This window comes from Neolamprologus brichardi, chromosome 14 (genome assembly GCF_056152115.1).
Source record: "Neolamprologus brichardi isolate AB-2024 chromosome 14, ASM5615211v1, whole genome shotgun sequence".
NCBI classification, from domain to species: Eukaryota; Metazoa; Chordata; class Actinopteri; order Cichliformes; family Cichlidae; genus Neolamprologus; species Neolamprologus brichardi.
Genome location: NC_142117.1, coordinates 31919130 through 31936495, shown reverse-complemented (window position 1 = coordinate 31936495; position 17366 = coordinate 31919130). Strand labels below are relative to the sequence as shown.

Genomic DNA, 17366 nt, shown 5'->3' with positions numbered 1-17366 from the left:
CATGTTTTAAGACAATCAGCCTCTTACTTGTTACAAGATCTCAGATTGAATGGTACACCCTGTCAGTCTGAGATTCGGGTGCAGATATAAAAGAAGGAATGCTCCAACGTGACCCCAATGTGTCTGCGTCTGCTGATGAGGCATCTGGTTGACTCTCTGTAACAATCGCTGCTGATATCAATCAGCACAGGAGATCAGAGAGAGGGAGAGAGCAGAATGCAGAGGAGCCATACTAATATATTAAACAGAGCAAGTACTGAGAAGGATATTTCTCCAGTGGGGATGGAGGGGAGGGGGCGTTGCCATTATCTGGGTGATGTTGAGAATTGTGAGAAAATGGGCATGCTAATGAGGGCCAAAACACATCGAGAACAGCTGCATTGGAAATGAGCTGACTTTGTGCACTTGAGCTCGGATGTGGTGTTTGTTAATCAAAGAAAGAAAAACAGAGAACAAATGGCTAAAAATAGTAACTGAAAAGCTGTGTTCAGCTCGCACCTCTAATGACACGCATACAGCGGCGGTAATTGCTAAGAAAAGGTTGCCATTATTGTTATTCACACTGTGAAGGCAGGGTGAGGAGCTACGAGATAACCCCTGACATTAAACTGATGGCCCGACGGATGCGGAGCACCTCAATTTCCCAGGGTATGATTGCATCTCAGGCTTTGTCTTGAAGACTCTGAAGCTTTTAAGCTGAGAAGCCCGATCAAAAGGCAAATACTCTGGCTAGAGGTTACTAAATTTACTTCATCAATAAGTTGGAAAAATTAAATTCACAGTACTGCCCATCCTTATCCTCTTTGTTGATCAGAAAAAAAAAGGACTCCCACATGTAGCGAACACTGTCAAGATCAAGAAGTCATGGGAAAAAAAGCTTTTTAGGAATGCACGACTGTTCGTTTTTGCTCCTGGGCGCCGACTCAAAGAAGACTTGAAAAACCAGACTTCCAATAAACATTTATTTACAAAACAAACATAATGGGAAAGAATAATTTGAGGGTGAATACAAAACGTGATAAAATGATAAAATACATTACCATACACAATGTATATCTTATGAATGTGTTAAATAAACTATGCTTTGATTTTTTTGGGGGGTCTGAATCGAGGAAGCAGGCAGCCAGTGTCGGATTGCTTTACATTATAGGGATTATTGCATTTCTGTTTGTGTTTAAGGCAAGAATGAGTGATGACGAGGAGACCGCAAACACTTCACGTAACAATGAGGCAATATTACTTCTGTTCATCACAGGGCGCACTATCACATAAACATTAAAGACCAAAGAAGAGGAAGACAAAAGAAAAAAAAGAGGGGGAGAATACACTTTTCATTAAAGAAATAGTTATGTAACAATCTTACAAACAGGATTGGTCCATACATTTTTCATTTAAGAACAGCTTTTAAGAGAAGTACCACTTTTCAAAGCCATGTGTGTGTGCTGCATTATGAAACAGTCCCTGCAGTTGTCAGATGAGTAGTGTCCCATGATGTGCAGAGCACCATAATGACTTGATGTCTTTGGTGCCTGATGTGCTGTACTGGAGTCCTCTCCCTTTTGTCATACCGCCCGAGGTCTCCGCCTGTCCCCGTCTCTCTGATGCTCTCTTCAGTAAGGGTACTGCTTTTGCTTCTTCCCTGCGAAACAGGACAGCCAGGTGCACAGCAGCATAGCACCCGCCGCTCCTGCCCCTGTGCAGTAATACGCCCAGCCGATCTGACAGGAACCTGCAGAGGATGAAAAAAGAAAAGGTCTTTTCACCCTCTAGAAAAACATTGTAACAGATTCAAATTAATCTGGGCAAATAAGTCTTTAGCCAGTAAGACAGTCGCTTGATTTTAATGGAGAACGACACAGCTTACTCTGCATTTATAGCCCTTTTTAAGAAAACTGCCTAAAAATCTCACATCACTTCTCCTATGAAGGGGAACTCGAATGTTTACTCCAGTCAGATCAACTACACTGTAAAATTGGACCTAACAGCTCACCCATGCTTTGAATGATAATTGAGCATCACGCTATGTAAAACACAGCGAACCATTCAGACATTAGTTTGAAACGCACAATCATTTTGTTTGAGATATATCATGAGAACTCCGCACCGCGCCTTTGATCTTGCCCTAGATCTAACATTAACGTGTTAGTGTTAATCACAGAGAATGGTGGCAACTACTTAACATCTCTGCTCAGGCTACTATGTTCCCATCTTCTTGTGAAATACAGCTAGCACTGTTGAGAAAATATGCACAAAACAGAGCCCCAATTCACGTGCAAACAGTCTGCTATGTGGGAGATGAACAATTAGAGACTTGGAGAAATGCAAAAAATGGAGTGTCTGAAAATTACAGTGATGCAACGAAATGCTGAAACGCAAATAAAACCTAAACCATTAAGTGCCTCCTTTAGACACACCTTTCATAATCATCAGAGGTAATTATATGCATTATGAAATAGGATACAGTGGTTGAGTTTCTTTTGAAAGTGTTGAAAATACTTATTTCTCTTTTTCTGTGGCATTAACAAAAAGTACATCCCCTCTTCTTAAATGTGACTGTAGCTTATCTATTCATTCAAATTAACGACAAGGGTATTTTCCACTTGCAAAACATATCCCATCAAAGGAATCACTCGGATCCTTCATGCTTTGCTTCTTTGGACTCAGGTATGGAAATGAACACGTACGCAGTCAATGCCTCCTGCAGCGGCATTCAGAGTTTTCAAGCACTGACTACAGCCTTCGTGGCTAATTAATGAGAGATGAATTAATGAAGGACGGCTTCAGATGTGGTGAAAGCATCATTCGTCGTCACCACCTTATCATAGTGTTGACATAAATGAGACGAACCTTGAGTCGCCAGTTGCTCTGAACAAAACTTTCAACCAAAAGCACTTGTTAACAAAAACATATATGTGCCTGTTCTTTCACAGAGGAAATAAAATGAAAGCTGCGAATTCAACATAATTACCTCTGATAGCGTGTGGTGATGTGTTCTTAAAATTTAAAAGGGAGAAATCTGTTTGAATTATGTGGTTTAAGAGTAGATGCCGCTAGAATGGCAGAATCGGTGTGAATTCATAATTCATGTGACAGAAAACTGTATTAAAAATCACAGTTAATGTTTCCTAATACATCTGGCTGCTTAGCATTTATTAACTTGCAACTCTTAACTTCATATTAGCAACATTTGCATTTTTTTTTCTTGTGGCAACAGTTGGAGAGGACAGTGAAGCTGTTTGGTCTTTCATTAATCTGTTCAGAGTATCATCTCAGCAGCGACGGAGCACATCTTCATGAAATGGGATACAAGTACTACATACCTGCGGCTATTTTGCCCATTTCCAGTTGGAAAATTGATTAGAATGAATAAGCAAATAAAGAGTGTGAGTGCTTCTTCATATTCTGCAGTTGCAAAAAGAAAAAAAAACATATGTAGCCTGTGTGCTGAATTACATTTTAATGTTTGCATCCAAATGTGCATCATACGTCTGTTGCCCGGCACCTTCTTTGACCTGTATGCTGAACGGTAGCACGGTAGCATGCAGCATAGATAATCCAGTCCCCCTGGCTATTTTAAATCCCACCTAAAAAAGCGAAGAAAAAGTAGCGCATGGCAGATTTGTTTGCTAGAAGTTAGCATTAGCAGAAATTTCCCCCAACAAGTCTATCTTGAAGATTGATTACTGTATGTCACTGAAGGAAGAAAGACATCTGAGCAAACCAAACTGCACGTTAATCAAAATGAAATTTAAACTGATCTGTTTTTCACTGACTTTTTTCATTTATAGTCAAACTTGTTCACTTTTAATTTATGTGAACCCAGGTAGAAGCTTTAGAGCTAGCAGGCCTATAAATGCTAATAAATATTTTTTCCCTCCACTATTTGTTTTGTTTTATTGGTAATAAGATTCAGTAAAGATACAGATTTTTCTTCTTTCCTTTAAACTTGTAATAAAATGTAAAAAGTAGTATGATTGTAGTGAAGAGGATAGAAAAAATCTCATAAACTGAAGAATATTCACATGGGAGTAGGCTTTAATTACCTATATCTATAGTGATAATGATAATCTGTGTCCCCTTTATTATGCAGGTCAAATGTTTTGTGCAGCTCCATACAGATTCTTTTAATTCAAAAATCTGTTTTTATAGGTTTCCCATCCCTGGACTAGTGGTTCTCTGATGCTCTTTTCCCTACGGCACGCTTTGATTCTTGACAAAAATATAAGAGCTGAATTTTCTTGAGGTTGATTTTGAGTATTCATGGTCCACACTCAGTGTTTTTAGTGAACCCCACTAAGCATTCAGATCAAGTCAAGATCCGAGGATGTGGGTGACGAATATCAAAATGGGCTGGGATGCTTCCAGGGATCCTCAGAGAGGATGAGCCTTTTAATTTTAATCCAGTGACATTAAAAAAAATCTCCATGTATTCTTGTGTTGAGTGTTAATAATATTAATCCAAGTTCCCAATAAAATATTTTACATCCAGCGAAAAACCAAACACTCTTTGATTAGTATCAAATAAAGGAGCAGCCGCAGTATGAAAAGCTTTTCCACCTCCCTAGTGTCTGATAAAGTAGCATATTACTGTCTGTGAGATAGTCCTGATAATACCAGCTGCATGCAGAGCACAAATCAAAGTATTGCTTATTCTCGGCACACATTTAAAGCTATAAAACATTTTGGTAATGGACAGCTACTGGATCTTCTGCTGTTCATTTTTTTCCAAATGCATTCATCAAAACAACAAGAAATCACATCTTTTTTGACTACCAGAGAGAGACAAAAGGCAGCACGTCAACACATAAAGACAAACGTCGGTCGTCTGTTTCACGTTTTCTGCGATTCGTCTGTTTTTGGGAATAAAAGATCCAGCGAGCACGGCAGAAATTTATAAAACCATCTGTGTGTAATTAAAGCCTCTGTGTGTGATGGATCTCCCTTGCAGACATCTTACCTAGTTGAAACTGGCTTGAGCTGTTGTTGCAGGTTTGCTGTACTTCCTCGCTGTCCCATCCCAGTGGATAGAGCGCGCAGCCCGATCCTATGAGCAGACCTGAGAACGAGATGAAGAGGAGGACAGTCGGGTCATGTGACGAGTGAATAGCCCTAAAGACCGATCACCGGGGGTTCAAAAATATCACAAAACGTAGCAGCAGGCTGCAAAGACACCGTTTACGAGATAAAACCTGCAGCAAGGACAAACTCATCATCAAGGTGCTCGCTCAGCTCCTTGACGAAGGCCAGCATTGTTTTTAGGAAACCTCGCCTCTCCGGAGGGTTTTTTTTATAATTTAAGAATCTTTTAAGCGCTCTGAATAAAAATGCAAAGCGCCGTGTGTTTTCTTATTTGTTCCATCCAGATATCAAGCAAGGTTTAATTAATTTTAACCTCAGGTTTTGTGCGGATTCTTCCTCATTATTTGGTCAATGATTTAATTAAAATGATCAAAAAGAGACAATGAGCTGTTGCTCTACAGGCATATGTGTGACCTCACCTCTGTGGTTCTTCCTTCTCCTTATCCGCAGCTTCTCACTCTTGTTCTTCCTATTATGTTTTAGCACATATCGCCAGAGAGGCAGCACTCACCGCGTCCATCAGTTCTACCTCTGAACTAAGCCTCGCAATCCTTTGGTACATGACACGGGCTGTGATTTTACTACTCTATCACATTTATACAGCAACAAAACAAAGCACCACAGCCATGTAGCTCATAAAACTGAAACAAATGAATGAGAACATATGCAAATAACTTGGCAATTTCTCACCGAGGCAACAGTGAAAAAAAACAAGCATTTTTGGTACACAATAATTACTGTAAAACTCTGGAAAATCCTTGAGGGACTTCTTTATGTCAGTGATTAAAGAGACTTATGATTATGCCTAAAGCTGCGCACAGAGACAAGAGCAAAATCTAGTCAAGGCCATTACATTAAGGATTAATATCCTCAATATTTGCCTGCAGCCAGGTCTTGACAAGTTATTCCCTGGATGTCAAGGCCTGTCTCTTAAAATTACCCTGTGGGGGCCCCTGGTAGGTGGCTCTGCCATCACATTAGCTTAATCCCCTCAGATGTGTCTGCTCTGCTATCAGTTATGGGATGTGATGATGGCAGCAGAGGGAGAGATGGGAAGAAAGCGCTGCCTTCCAACCTGATTACCCCTGCCATCCAGGTCTGCCTTATTACATCTAGGCCAGATAACAAGCAGGAATTAGTCCACATGTTAATGAGGATGGGCTAGACAAACTGGCTAACATCTGAGGAGGAGTAGGTAGAGTGAAAGAGACATCTGTGTTGTCCCTGGTCACAGCCAAAAGGACAAAGGAAAACGGGCTGTCTATGGGGCACTGGTGTAAGAAAATCAATTGGGTGAAACTCTGGCATGTTGATGAGAATGAGGGGATAGCAAAAGGCTCCGACCATGTCTGTGTCATTACAGCTCAGGATCAGAGGGGATCCAGGGATTTTAATACATAACAACTGAGCTGTTTCTCCCTCAAACCCTTAAGAAAACTTCAGACGAGTTCCTCCTTCAGACCTAAAAATACTACCTTTAGCCCGTGCACTGCAGCAAAAGCGAAACAGGAGCATTTGATGTAAATCCCTATTCAAGCAGCCACTATGGATACCTGATGAGTCTAAAAACCCACAATTTTAAAAAGGTACAAAAATGTATTTAGGAGGAAGGGCGCGTTCACGCAGCCATTAAATTTTCTCGGTTACATAATGTTACTTGGTATGTTTGGATTCAAATTTGTAATAGCAAAGACTGTAAAGCATGCCAGCATGATAATGTATTCATGATTAATATTTAACATAATTTAAAATTCTCTTTCAAGTGTTGTGTAATGCAGAGATAGAGCAGCATGTAATCAAACTGAATTTCCTTGCAGCAAAATGAGAGGAGGTAAAAAAAAGAAAGAAAAAGAGCAAAAAAAAAACCAAACAAAAAAAAGACTTTATTTCCCAAAGATGTTATTATTCTATCCAGTGAGGTATAATATTTCCATTTGAAAAATCAAACTTGATGGCAATTCTCAATCATACTTTGGTTAACACGTTTGCTAAAACGATCAAAACCATAAAGTTGCTCAGCTCTGCAGCAGGCACCAAACAGAGTAGAATGGGAAAGGAAAGACTTCATTGCATAGTTTCCACATCAGGTCAGATTATGATGATGACAGTGAATGCTGGAAATTGCTCCAAGACTACGGGCGGGAGGGGAATTATTGCCACAACAAAGACTGGAGCTAAGGTTCATTGTGTAAGCGCCTAAAATCAAAGGTTTCCATGTGAACTGTCACTGTTGGCTGTTGTTTTTTGGAAGCAAACTCCCAGAGTCTGCAACACTGCAGTGGGTGAAGTCAATGTGAGCGCTCACATGTTACTGTAACACTATTAAGACAGTTACTGTGGGAGCAGATGAACAAAAAATATGGGCACACTGCTAAGGTGTAAATATGAGGTCCCACGTTTCTCTTTTGGCTTTTATTTATTTGATTTCTTTATTTTTTCCCCTCACGATGGCTAATTCCATCAAATCCCATCCTCCACACTCCACACTGGTTATTGAAAACCAGAGGTAGGGGGGCTGGTGACTGGGATGTAGGAAAAAGATTACCGAGAAAGAAAAAAACCCCCACAAACATTCTTACACATAATGTTCATGAGCCAAGCTGTTAGAAAGAAGTGTGCTGTTGTGAGAGGCAGCTACCTCAGGCTCTCCTTCTGCATGCACGCTGTTATACTCAGATACTTCTCATCCTTCTTATTATCCCGTCCTAAGCTAACACTGCTACACCCCGATCTGCACAAACACACAGTTGGGGATTTGTGTCGGTTAGCGTGTGGTTGTCAGCTATAGATATGCTTCTCGACCTTTTGTGCCTTTCCAAGTGAGATTGAAGATTTCCTTTATTGCGACTGTTCTTAAATGTTTCAAGATGTTCTCACATTTTGTGACCTAAATCTAATGTCCTGAGTCCTGGTGTGAAACCTACTCAAGTTACAGACACGCGACGGTCACAAGCACTAAAGCTAATTAACCATAAACAGCATTTTACTGCGTGGAACTTCACATTCTCTTTGCTGCAAAACAGATTCTCTGAAAGAATTGAAAAGTCTTGAATTACGAGTCGTTTCGTTTCATTGAGGTCTTTGAGGTATTTCAGAGCTTTTCCCAAAGCACAGAAAGGAAATCGTCTCTTTCAGACAACATGAACAGCAGATGGTCTCATGATGAAATCGTTGCAGGACTCCGCTATAAGCTGTCATGAGAATAGTTAGTGGAATAAACCACAAGTCTGTCACAGAGCCTTTGCTGCAGCTAGATGACACTCTGAGACTGACAGAAAGGATGACAAATATGAGAAATATACAACAACAGCTTGCATCGACACACAGAGGCAGAGGCAGGCAGAGGAGTTATCACACCTAATACCCCCCCCAAAATAAACTGACCCGCTGAAATGTCTGTGCCATCAAATCTACCTCTTAAGCAAAGAATTAGTGAACATAAAAGTTCCATTACAGGTACGAACTATTCTGTAGCCTGTCACTTTAATAACCACTCAGATTTCCTCCTGTAGCTTTCAGCATGTGGAGCAGATTTCTCTTCACAGATGGGGTGATGGTGACAGGAGGTTATGTCAGAGAGAGCTTTTGTGCATGCACTCCTTATGAACATTGGAACCACTGCGAGGATTTTTAGTGTAATGTTATGATTAAACTATAATGGTCCATATATGCTATTCTACCACATTATGTAGAATATATGTTGATGGTCTTTGTGTTTCTTTACTGTCTCTATAGATACTTTCTCAAACTAGTCCACTTGATTTTTTATACTGTGTTCAGCTGGTATTACTGTAATAGGGGTCCAAGCAGCAGAGCTGTTGGATAAGCCATAGTATTCCTGCATTGGTGTCTTCTTTCTTCTTTTAACATTTAACGCTCTCTTGAGTGCCACCCATAGGTCAAAGTTGGAGGTGTGATTATAAGCATAACTATGGAAGCCCGTTTCCGCCACTAAAAAGAAAAATGTATCCATAACTTGAAATTTCGACTTATTAACTCAAAATTTCGAGTTAGCGCTGCCAATCAGTAATCTATGTGAATGACATCATTTCCTTTTTACCTGGAAGCTGAAGCTCTCAGCTACAAATGCTACAGCTAAGCTACCAGTATTACAGCCAGTCATTGCTGATTATTTTCAGCGTGGCTTCACAAATGATGAATTCCTTGTGTTATTAGCTGAATCACATGGCTCTACTATCAGCAAACCTACTCTCGAAAGCGCCAATTTGTTGCGATCCGGTTTTGAGTGTGCATTCCTCTGCGCTATATCTTTCTGGGTAACAAGAAAATGACGTCATTCATGTAGATTAATGATTGGCAGAGCTAACTCGAAATTTCGAGTTATGGTTCCTTTTTTTTTTGTGGCGGAAACGGGCTTCCATACATAACTTTTGAAACACATATTTGGTTTTCAAAAATGAGATATTAGTTTAGAGTATCCTGCGACATCAGTTCCTAGTATGTTGGAAATTTTGCTGAAGTTGGAACATTTTTACAGGCTATAATATTTTTCTAGTCTTGACTTAAACTGCAACAGAATGTCTTCCGACTGGATTTTACAGGCAGGTTTTTATTTAAAAAATACTGTTTTTTTCCAGTCTTTGCCAAAATTGTTAGAGATGATCACCAGACTAAGCCACAACTAAGTTGTCTGAAGGATCTTTGGATATTCTGAAGTGTTTGTTTGTTACAGCAATAATCAGCTAAACAAGACATTATATCTACACAACTGTTCTGTGTATTATTACAAAACCTGTAGCCCTTCCTGGTATTCTCCCTCCAGCAAATGTGTCCTTTCACTACTGGGGGGTAATGAAATGCCTTTCCCTAACAGCCACACTTTGAACATAATGATATCAAATTGGCATGGCAACTGTGCCCGGCTGAACTACTAAGTCCACTAGTCGTTGCTTGAGCCCATGAAAAGTTTTGCACTGATCTGCATGCATGCTTTTTTAAAATTCAGTTTTATCTACTGCTCCAGTGCAACTGAAGTCAAATGAACTGTACTGAAAAGCCAAATTTGTTACTTAGCGAGCTTGTTTTTTTTTGTTTTTTTACTATTTCAGCACTCCTCTAAGCTGTCATGATAGGGTAGTTAGTGGAATTCACCAGAATGCTGTTGCAGAGGCAAGGCAGGAACTCATAATCTTTAGAAATCTGCCAGCACCATCATCCACAGACCCCGTGTGTGCTTTCCACAGAGGTGATTAAGGATCCAAAGAGCTTCTTTAGTAGCATCAATCATGACCTCAGGTCAAATTTAAAGATTCCCCTTAGATTTCGGGAGATCAGGAGAGGTTCAAGTGCGTCTCTATCTGGGAGGTATGTTTGTTTGCCTTACTGCATTTCGCCAGCAACCACTGTTTGTAGAGCGTCCCCCCCCCCCATTTTTGAAGTTTTGTTTCAGTTGCTTTGGCAGCCAGCTGATGCTTTATAAGCTTCAGGGGTGGATGGGGCAAAGAAGAAGAGGAAAGGGCTGGATAGTGAGTGCAGTGCAGAATATATGAGGCCAGGCAACTTATTCATGATCGAGTTTCAATTGATCTCCGTGTGGTCATTATCGGAATGACTATGTCAGGGCTAATAGCTTGTCTGAAAGGCTCTTCTATGAACTTGAAAGAGTTGGGTTAAATAGATTTAACCAAATACAATCAGCCTCACATATCAGTGTACAATCCAGAAAATCTGCTCTAATATAGTGATCTTTCTTCTGCCTCTGCTTGCCTCAGATTTCATCATCACAGTTGAGCACTTTTTTCAAATCAAATTTTTGCCTGCCTAAAAAGCATACAGAGAAGTGTTTTATTCCATCACGGCTAAGCCATTGTTCCCCATCTTTTTTTTCTCTGTCAATGCTTTTTTACCTGAATGAAAAACTGCCCCCTTTTCATATCCCCCCACATTCTCCGATTCAGGCAGTGCTGATGCCTTTTGTCAAGCTTTCTTGCTCTCTGTCAAGACCCAAGGAATTTCTTTACCCTCTTTCATGCCCCGAGACAATACCATTCAAGGTTATCATTCAAGAGGCCAAAAAGGGCAGGGGGAAAAAATGCAGAGGCTAAAGCTGGAGAGAATTTTTGTGGCCAGGGAATTGGAGTGTGGATGTGCCTGAGTGAGCTGGCTTAATGTAAGACAGTCCCTTTTGGGCTTGGAAGATCATCCAAAAGAAGTAGGAAAATGTAAGAGCAACCACACCTGGGAAGACAGTCTTGTTCTTCTATTAATATACCCTTTGCTCAGCATATGTGTTAGACTTTTACTTACCAGAAACATGCCAAAGATGGATAAAAACTACACGATCAATAAACTGCTTCATTACTCCAGGAAATGCATGAAATGTGACTCTAGCCACATTGTCATTCTCTCCGTGTTTATCTTCCAGAGCTATAATGAAAAGCACCAGGGGTTCACAGTGTCATATCAGCCTAAAGAGGCCAGTGTGACTAATCTGTTCACAGACCCGTCCCTGCACGTCGAGGCATGAATTCTCTTTTATTTAAAACACAAGACAAACAACAACATGTAACGTTTCCCTGCCTGCTTTTTTAAAAAAAATCTTATTTTGATTGGCTCCGTCATTCAAGTTGGACTGGCTTAGTCGTTTTAGCAGGGCTTACTCCTGTGTGAGCATTTTTGCTGGAAAAGTTGGGGAATTTTTTGTGAGTGAGAAAGGGATCTGGAGTTTCACTTGAAAGGAGCAGTGAGATGGTTAGATGGAGGAAAAGGGGGGTGCAGAGACAGGAGGGATTTAAATAGGGTATGTGAAGTATGTGATATTTGATGTGCACAGTGAAGCATATAAATATTTGCTGCTGCTGCAAGTGACTGACATTTGGCTTCAGCTGACTGTTAGTCTTCTGATTGGTTTTCCAGTCATTAAAAAGTATCAAGTATTAATATCCAGTTGTTTTGTTTTAGTTTATTCATGTTATTTTGTTAAGTAGCTACCTCTGCGATCCTGCCGCATACAGGGCAGCTGGAAAAGACATAGTGGGAAAGATGCTTTTCCAGTTCTTTTTAAGGTGTTTTCATACTTGTACTGTTGAGTCTGTGGAAACTGAAATCTGGTTTTCTTTCTCCTTGCTACAGTCCATTTGTGCAGATGTTAACACAGCAATCACACTCAAGTACAGTGTGATCCGATCTTGATCTGACCCAGCTACCAAACTGTGCATGGTACGGTTTGAGCAACATGTCTTCCACATAGCCACATATGCTTTGCATTCTGGGATGTGGCTGATTACCATAGACATGCAGGAGTAAATTCTCCCTGTTATCCACTAGTTACGAACATGGCACCTTCTTCCTATATTTACTTTTGCTCTCCCTGCTCCAGACACATGTGGCCAATAAGTGGAGCGAGGGCTCTCGCATGGTTTGTAGCGACACATTTTTGATTCCCTTGGTGTTTCCTGTTTGCTAGAAAAAGCCACACCTTTACAAACTCATAATTCAGACCAGAGTAAACGAACTACAGGTGAAAAAACATCCTTACTTGGTACCCAGAGGCTGGACCATGGCCAACTTCCAACCAGAACTTCATATTCATTTAAACTACACACAATTACCTCTGTTATTTGCACAGTTAATGTTAAAATTACAAGTTTAAAAACCGCACCCTTTCTGACATCCCTACATCAATCATATTACATCATATCCTGACAGTCTGTTAGACACACCAAGGACTCTATAACTGCACCCTCTCAGCCTGGCAGGCCTGTTGTGTCCCTGCCATTATACTGAAAACAAAGAAAACAGAACCATCAAGATGGTTGATGCATTAGTTTAGTTGAATTTAAGTTAACCTAATTCATTGAATCCTTTCAGCAGAATATTAGTACTGCAGTTTTAGTTTGATCTGTAATTGCATTTATTTGTCTTTATGTATAAGGAAAAAAACCCATCGAACCAACCACCCACTCAACAAGCTACAAATTCTAAGAAATAAGCCTTTGGAACGACTCTTTGCATCCCAAGTGTCGATGTGCACGCTGCATCACATGTGCTGTGAGCCAACGCAACCGCCTTCACTGCAGTTTTTTTCCTATTATGTCATTATTATGCTGACAAAATCTGCCCGGACCGACATGCAAAGTATTGCCAAAGTACGACAGATGGCGTCTTCTGCCATGATGAAACTGACAGACAGACTCACGAGGTGAAAACAGTACCTGCCACACTGTCGCAGCTAATAATAAACTGAATAAATTTGTTGCCTACTGCGTGATGGTTGACTACACACAGAAACTCTGCTAGTCCGCAGCTTCTGTTTAGTTTCATGTTTCTCCATGATTTGCTTCACAATTTGAATATCAAACACAGGAAACTCTATTACTGACCCGGTCGGTGAGATCAGAGCACTGTGACAAACACAGACTGACTATTCAGAGTGTGACCATCATCTCCATGACGCACCCACCTCATCTTCTCTTTGGTATTTGCTTCCGGCCCACAAAAAAGGTCAAACTGATAGAAACACTCACACACCCACATTATTATTTCATGCTCATATGATGTCTGTGTGGTTTTACTTTTATGTCATCCTGCAAACCAACGTGTTTTTTTATGTATTCTCTCATTGTTTAATTTATTTGCCTTTTGTCTGTTGAACATCAGTTGCCCTCCAGGAATGACTTTAAAGTAAGCTGAACAAAAGTGAATTAGAGTGTTTTAAATATCCATCAACAACTCTTATGCAGTTTAGTGGCTAATCAAATTAACATTTTGTCAACTGTATCTTGATTTAGCAAGTCAATTTAGTAAGTTCGTTACATTGTCAGAGATATATAGTATATGAGACGATCTTACAGAGTTTAGTTGACGAAATTGGACTATGCTTTAGGATAATTTTGTCTTTATATTTTCTACAAGCAGAACTTACGGCAGAGATAAACTCGTGGTAGTTAAAATGTACTTATAAGTTAGGGCTGTGGAAAAACTTGAGTAAATCAAAAACTTTAATGACTAATGACTTTAATGATTGATGTAATCAGTTTCGATGACCAAAAATAAGTCAGAAATGATGAACAGCAGGTTTAGTTTGCCTGTGCCCCTCTGCTGTTAACTCAGTCTCATTTCTCTCCTGGTCCACCCATCAGTCAACATCACTGGCCCTGGGCGGAAAGAGCAGTTTGTGTTTTATTGATGTGTTTCAGTGCTTTTGCTAAAGGCGTTCTGTCAAGAGCTGGGCTTATCTAATCACACCATTCATTTGTCACACAGTTCCCTACTACAACCAGTAATTAATAAAAACACCAATTACACAAACAAAATTAACTTCTGCTTCATCGGGCGTGATCAAAACCTCTCTCGGTCTGCTAGCCCAGGAGAACAACACGGTGCAGAAAATGTGCACAAGCTGAAAATGGGCTGTGCTAAATACGTAGCAAGTAACTTTCAAAAGAGAACATCCTCTGGATGCGTGCGGAGAATGAGCTTTTCACACAAGGGCGTAGATATTTTCTGTATGTCTCACCCTTTCCACTGACAAACCCATGGCTCTCTGCAAGCGTAACAATGTCTCCTCTGATCTCATACTGCAAATTGGATATCATTCCCCCTCCTTTTGGCCAAGATGAGAGTGCAAGTAGGAGGTATGGAAAAAAGAAAGAAAGAAAAGAATTTCAGCTGCATCCAAGAGAAATTTCTCCTTTTTATTTTCCAAATGCTACTCATTTAGTTTTCCTTAAATGCAATGCATACTTTAACCTTTCTCTTAAATGTAGTCACCTCTGTGCTAAAGCTAGTGTGTAAAATCCTGAAAATTATATTCATATTGTATATCTTAGAAACCCTACCATTCCTGGATCACTTGACTTATACTGTTATCAATTTGCTGCCTCATTCCCCCTCCCAAACAAAGTCCAAAGAAAGATTAGCTTTTGAGCTATCTAGCAATATTTTAATGACTTATTATCACTATGAAGCTTGGTGGCAGGGTGGTGACAGTAAGCTACTTTGCTTGCACATGACACAGATGGAATCAAAGACAACTCTCAGGCTATTTTGGGCAACAGTTTTTCAGCCCTCTTTCAAATCAATTTTCAGTAATTAAAAGAAAGACGAGGAATGTGCTAAATAGCATGCATCTATGGCAAAGTGTTGAAGAAATGATCTGCATGGCAGCCTGGAATCTCTGTGTGTAAGTCATAGCTTTTCCATCAAGAGTCAAATGAAGAAGAAAATGTATGTTGAGCACAACAGAGCCAAAGGCGATGAAAATCCTCCTCAGGGTAGGATCTACTTTATAGGGTCCTGTGTAGCTGTTTTAACTGGGTCATATCTGATGTGTCGAGTAGCTCCCTCCTCCCACTGACAGAGCCTTACAGAAAAGCATAATGGTGTGCCATGTGTCCGAAAGCCAGCATATACCTACAGCACTGCGTTCCTCTCTTAATTACCCTTTATAATGAGCAAAAAGCATGCTAGCACAAGGCCTTCTAGGGAGAGGCAAATGAAAGACATTGCAATGTACGCTGTAATATCCATGTTAATAGCATCCAAATATGCAATGAATGTTTTAGTATCCTCCATGCAGACACTGCCAGACATCAAAATGCCTTTGACAGTACTGGGTCTCATCATGTGAGCTGCTCCATACCGCAAACACAAAGAGCCTCCTTTCAAAAGACAATGCAACGCTTCAGGGATCAAGGAAAACTGACTCCCAATGCCAAGTGTAGCTACAAAGTACTCCACAGCCTGTGTTTAAAGTCCCGGCCCACTACATTCACGCTGCCTTCTGGGACACACACCAGGCTAGCTTACCACCAGGGATTTAGTTGGATTGAGTTTAAGCAGCCTTACTCTGCTCTCAAAAATCAAATATTCCCTAAACTAACAGGTCACTCTCGCTTCCAGGATTTCATTGTGTGGGTGTGATGTGAAAACCGTTCAGCAAGAGCGGGACTCTCTTAGGACCTGGGGCCAATTCTAAAGCCTTGAACATGTGTATGGATATCACCAGAACATAGATAACACACACACACACACACACATATATATATATATATATATATATATATATATATATATATATATGTGGTAAACAATTTCTGAAGGTAAATAAGGCTTTATACTGAGAAAAGAAAAAATGTTTCATAACTACATACTGTCTCTTAATGTCTATTTTCAGTCCGCATGCTAAGCTAAGCTAACTATGAGATGATGGCAGTTTTGCATTTCCCATCCCCACATACAAACAACTTCAAAAGTCAAACATTTTTTTTAGTGTCTTACTTATTTACATCCACCCGTCCATTCTCTTCTGCTTATCCAATTCAGATCACATGTGGAAATTACTTTTAAAAGAAATAACTTCTTATGCATTAATGGTGAATGGTTATATGATAAAGCTCGAGTGGCTCCTCTTTCATGTTCTGCCGTACTATTGACATTTAAGAGCCCTTGAGGAAGAGAATAGCAGAAATGAGAGCACATTATGCAACATGTCAAGTAGTCTGTGAGCAATACAAAAGGGCAAATGGAGAGCCAGAGATCAGATTATATGTGGCTGTGTGCTCATGACAATTTGTATGATACTGAATTGGTATTGTGATCCTATAATCTTATAATATCTGGTTTATCCTGTCCACTCAAGGATGAAAAGCTTTCTGCCCCAGTGACTTTACAGATTGAAACCAAACAGATGTCAAGAAAAGGCTACTGGTTCTATTTCAGGTGAAGTTTTACCATCACAATACTTTATATTGCTATGCCATCCATGACAGAGCAGTAAGTACTGAGGTAAAATAAAGCTAACGCTCTTACATTGTAGGAAACTGTGCTGATGAAATTATAGCTTCCTCCCTTGTATTTTGGGCAGTGCTGTTAGACTCACAAATGATATAATATCATCTGAAAAAAGTCCAGTTTCTCAACACTGAGCGGTTGGAAAAGCGACATCACAGAGAAACTTGTTTGAGTCACTTTGGTGTTAAAATCTCAGATGCGGTAAAGCATGATGAAATATACAGAGCCCCTGAAGTCGTTTCCAAAACTAGTGATTATTTTTTTCCTTCTTCATTAGACTTCTAGCTAAATGTGATGACTTAATTCCTGTTTTGACGTGCACTTATATTCCATGTTCATCTTGATAAACAGCTTCTAATTTGTCAGTTAAGCCCTTAGGCAGAATAAATCAAAAACATTTAAGGTAAAGAAATAAAACCGTCTGGATGAGAATGAACTCCGACAAATTAAAACCCAAAGGGTTGGGCGATAGCGGGTGGACTGAAAATGAAGCACTTTATATGGGTAATTATAGAAAATACAGACAACAACCA

At 40.0% G+C, this 17366-nt stretch overlaps 1 protein-coding gene across 1 annotated transcript in view; it reads right to left on the bottom strand.

Annotated features, from left to right (window-relative positions):
• Nucleotides 1–948: 948 nt before the first annotated feature.
• The window catches only part of LOC102796667 (LHFPL tetraspan subfamily member 6 protein), a 47633-nt gene continuing 31215 nt past the window's right edge, over nt 949–17366 (bottom strand). The window contains exons 3-4 of the mRNA XM_006796612.3: nt 4958–5056; nt 949–1729 (exon numbers count right to left, since the gene is read on the bottom strand). Coding sequence (XP_006796675.1) covers nt 1611–1729; nt 4958–5056 — 218 coding nt within the window. The 3' untranslated portion in view covers nt 949–1610. The remainder of the gene's footprint in view (nt 1730–4957; nt 5057–17366) is intronic.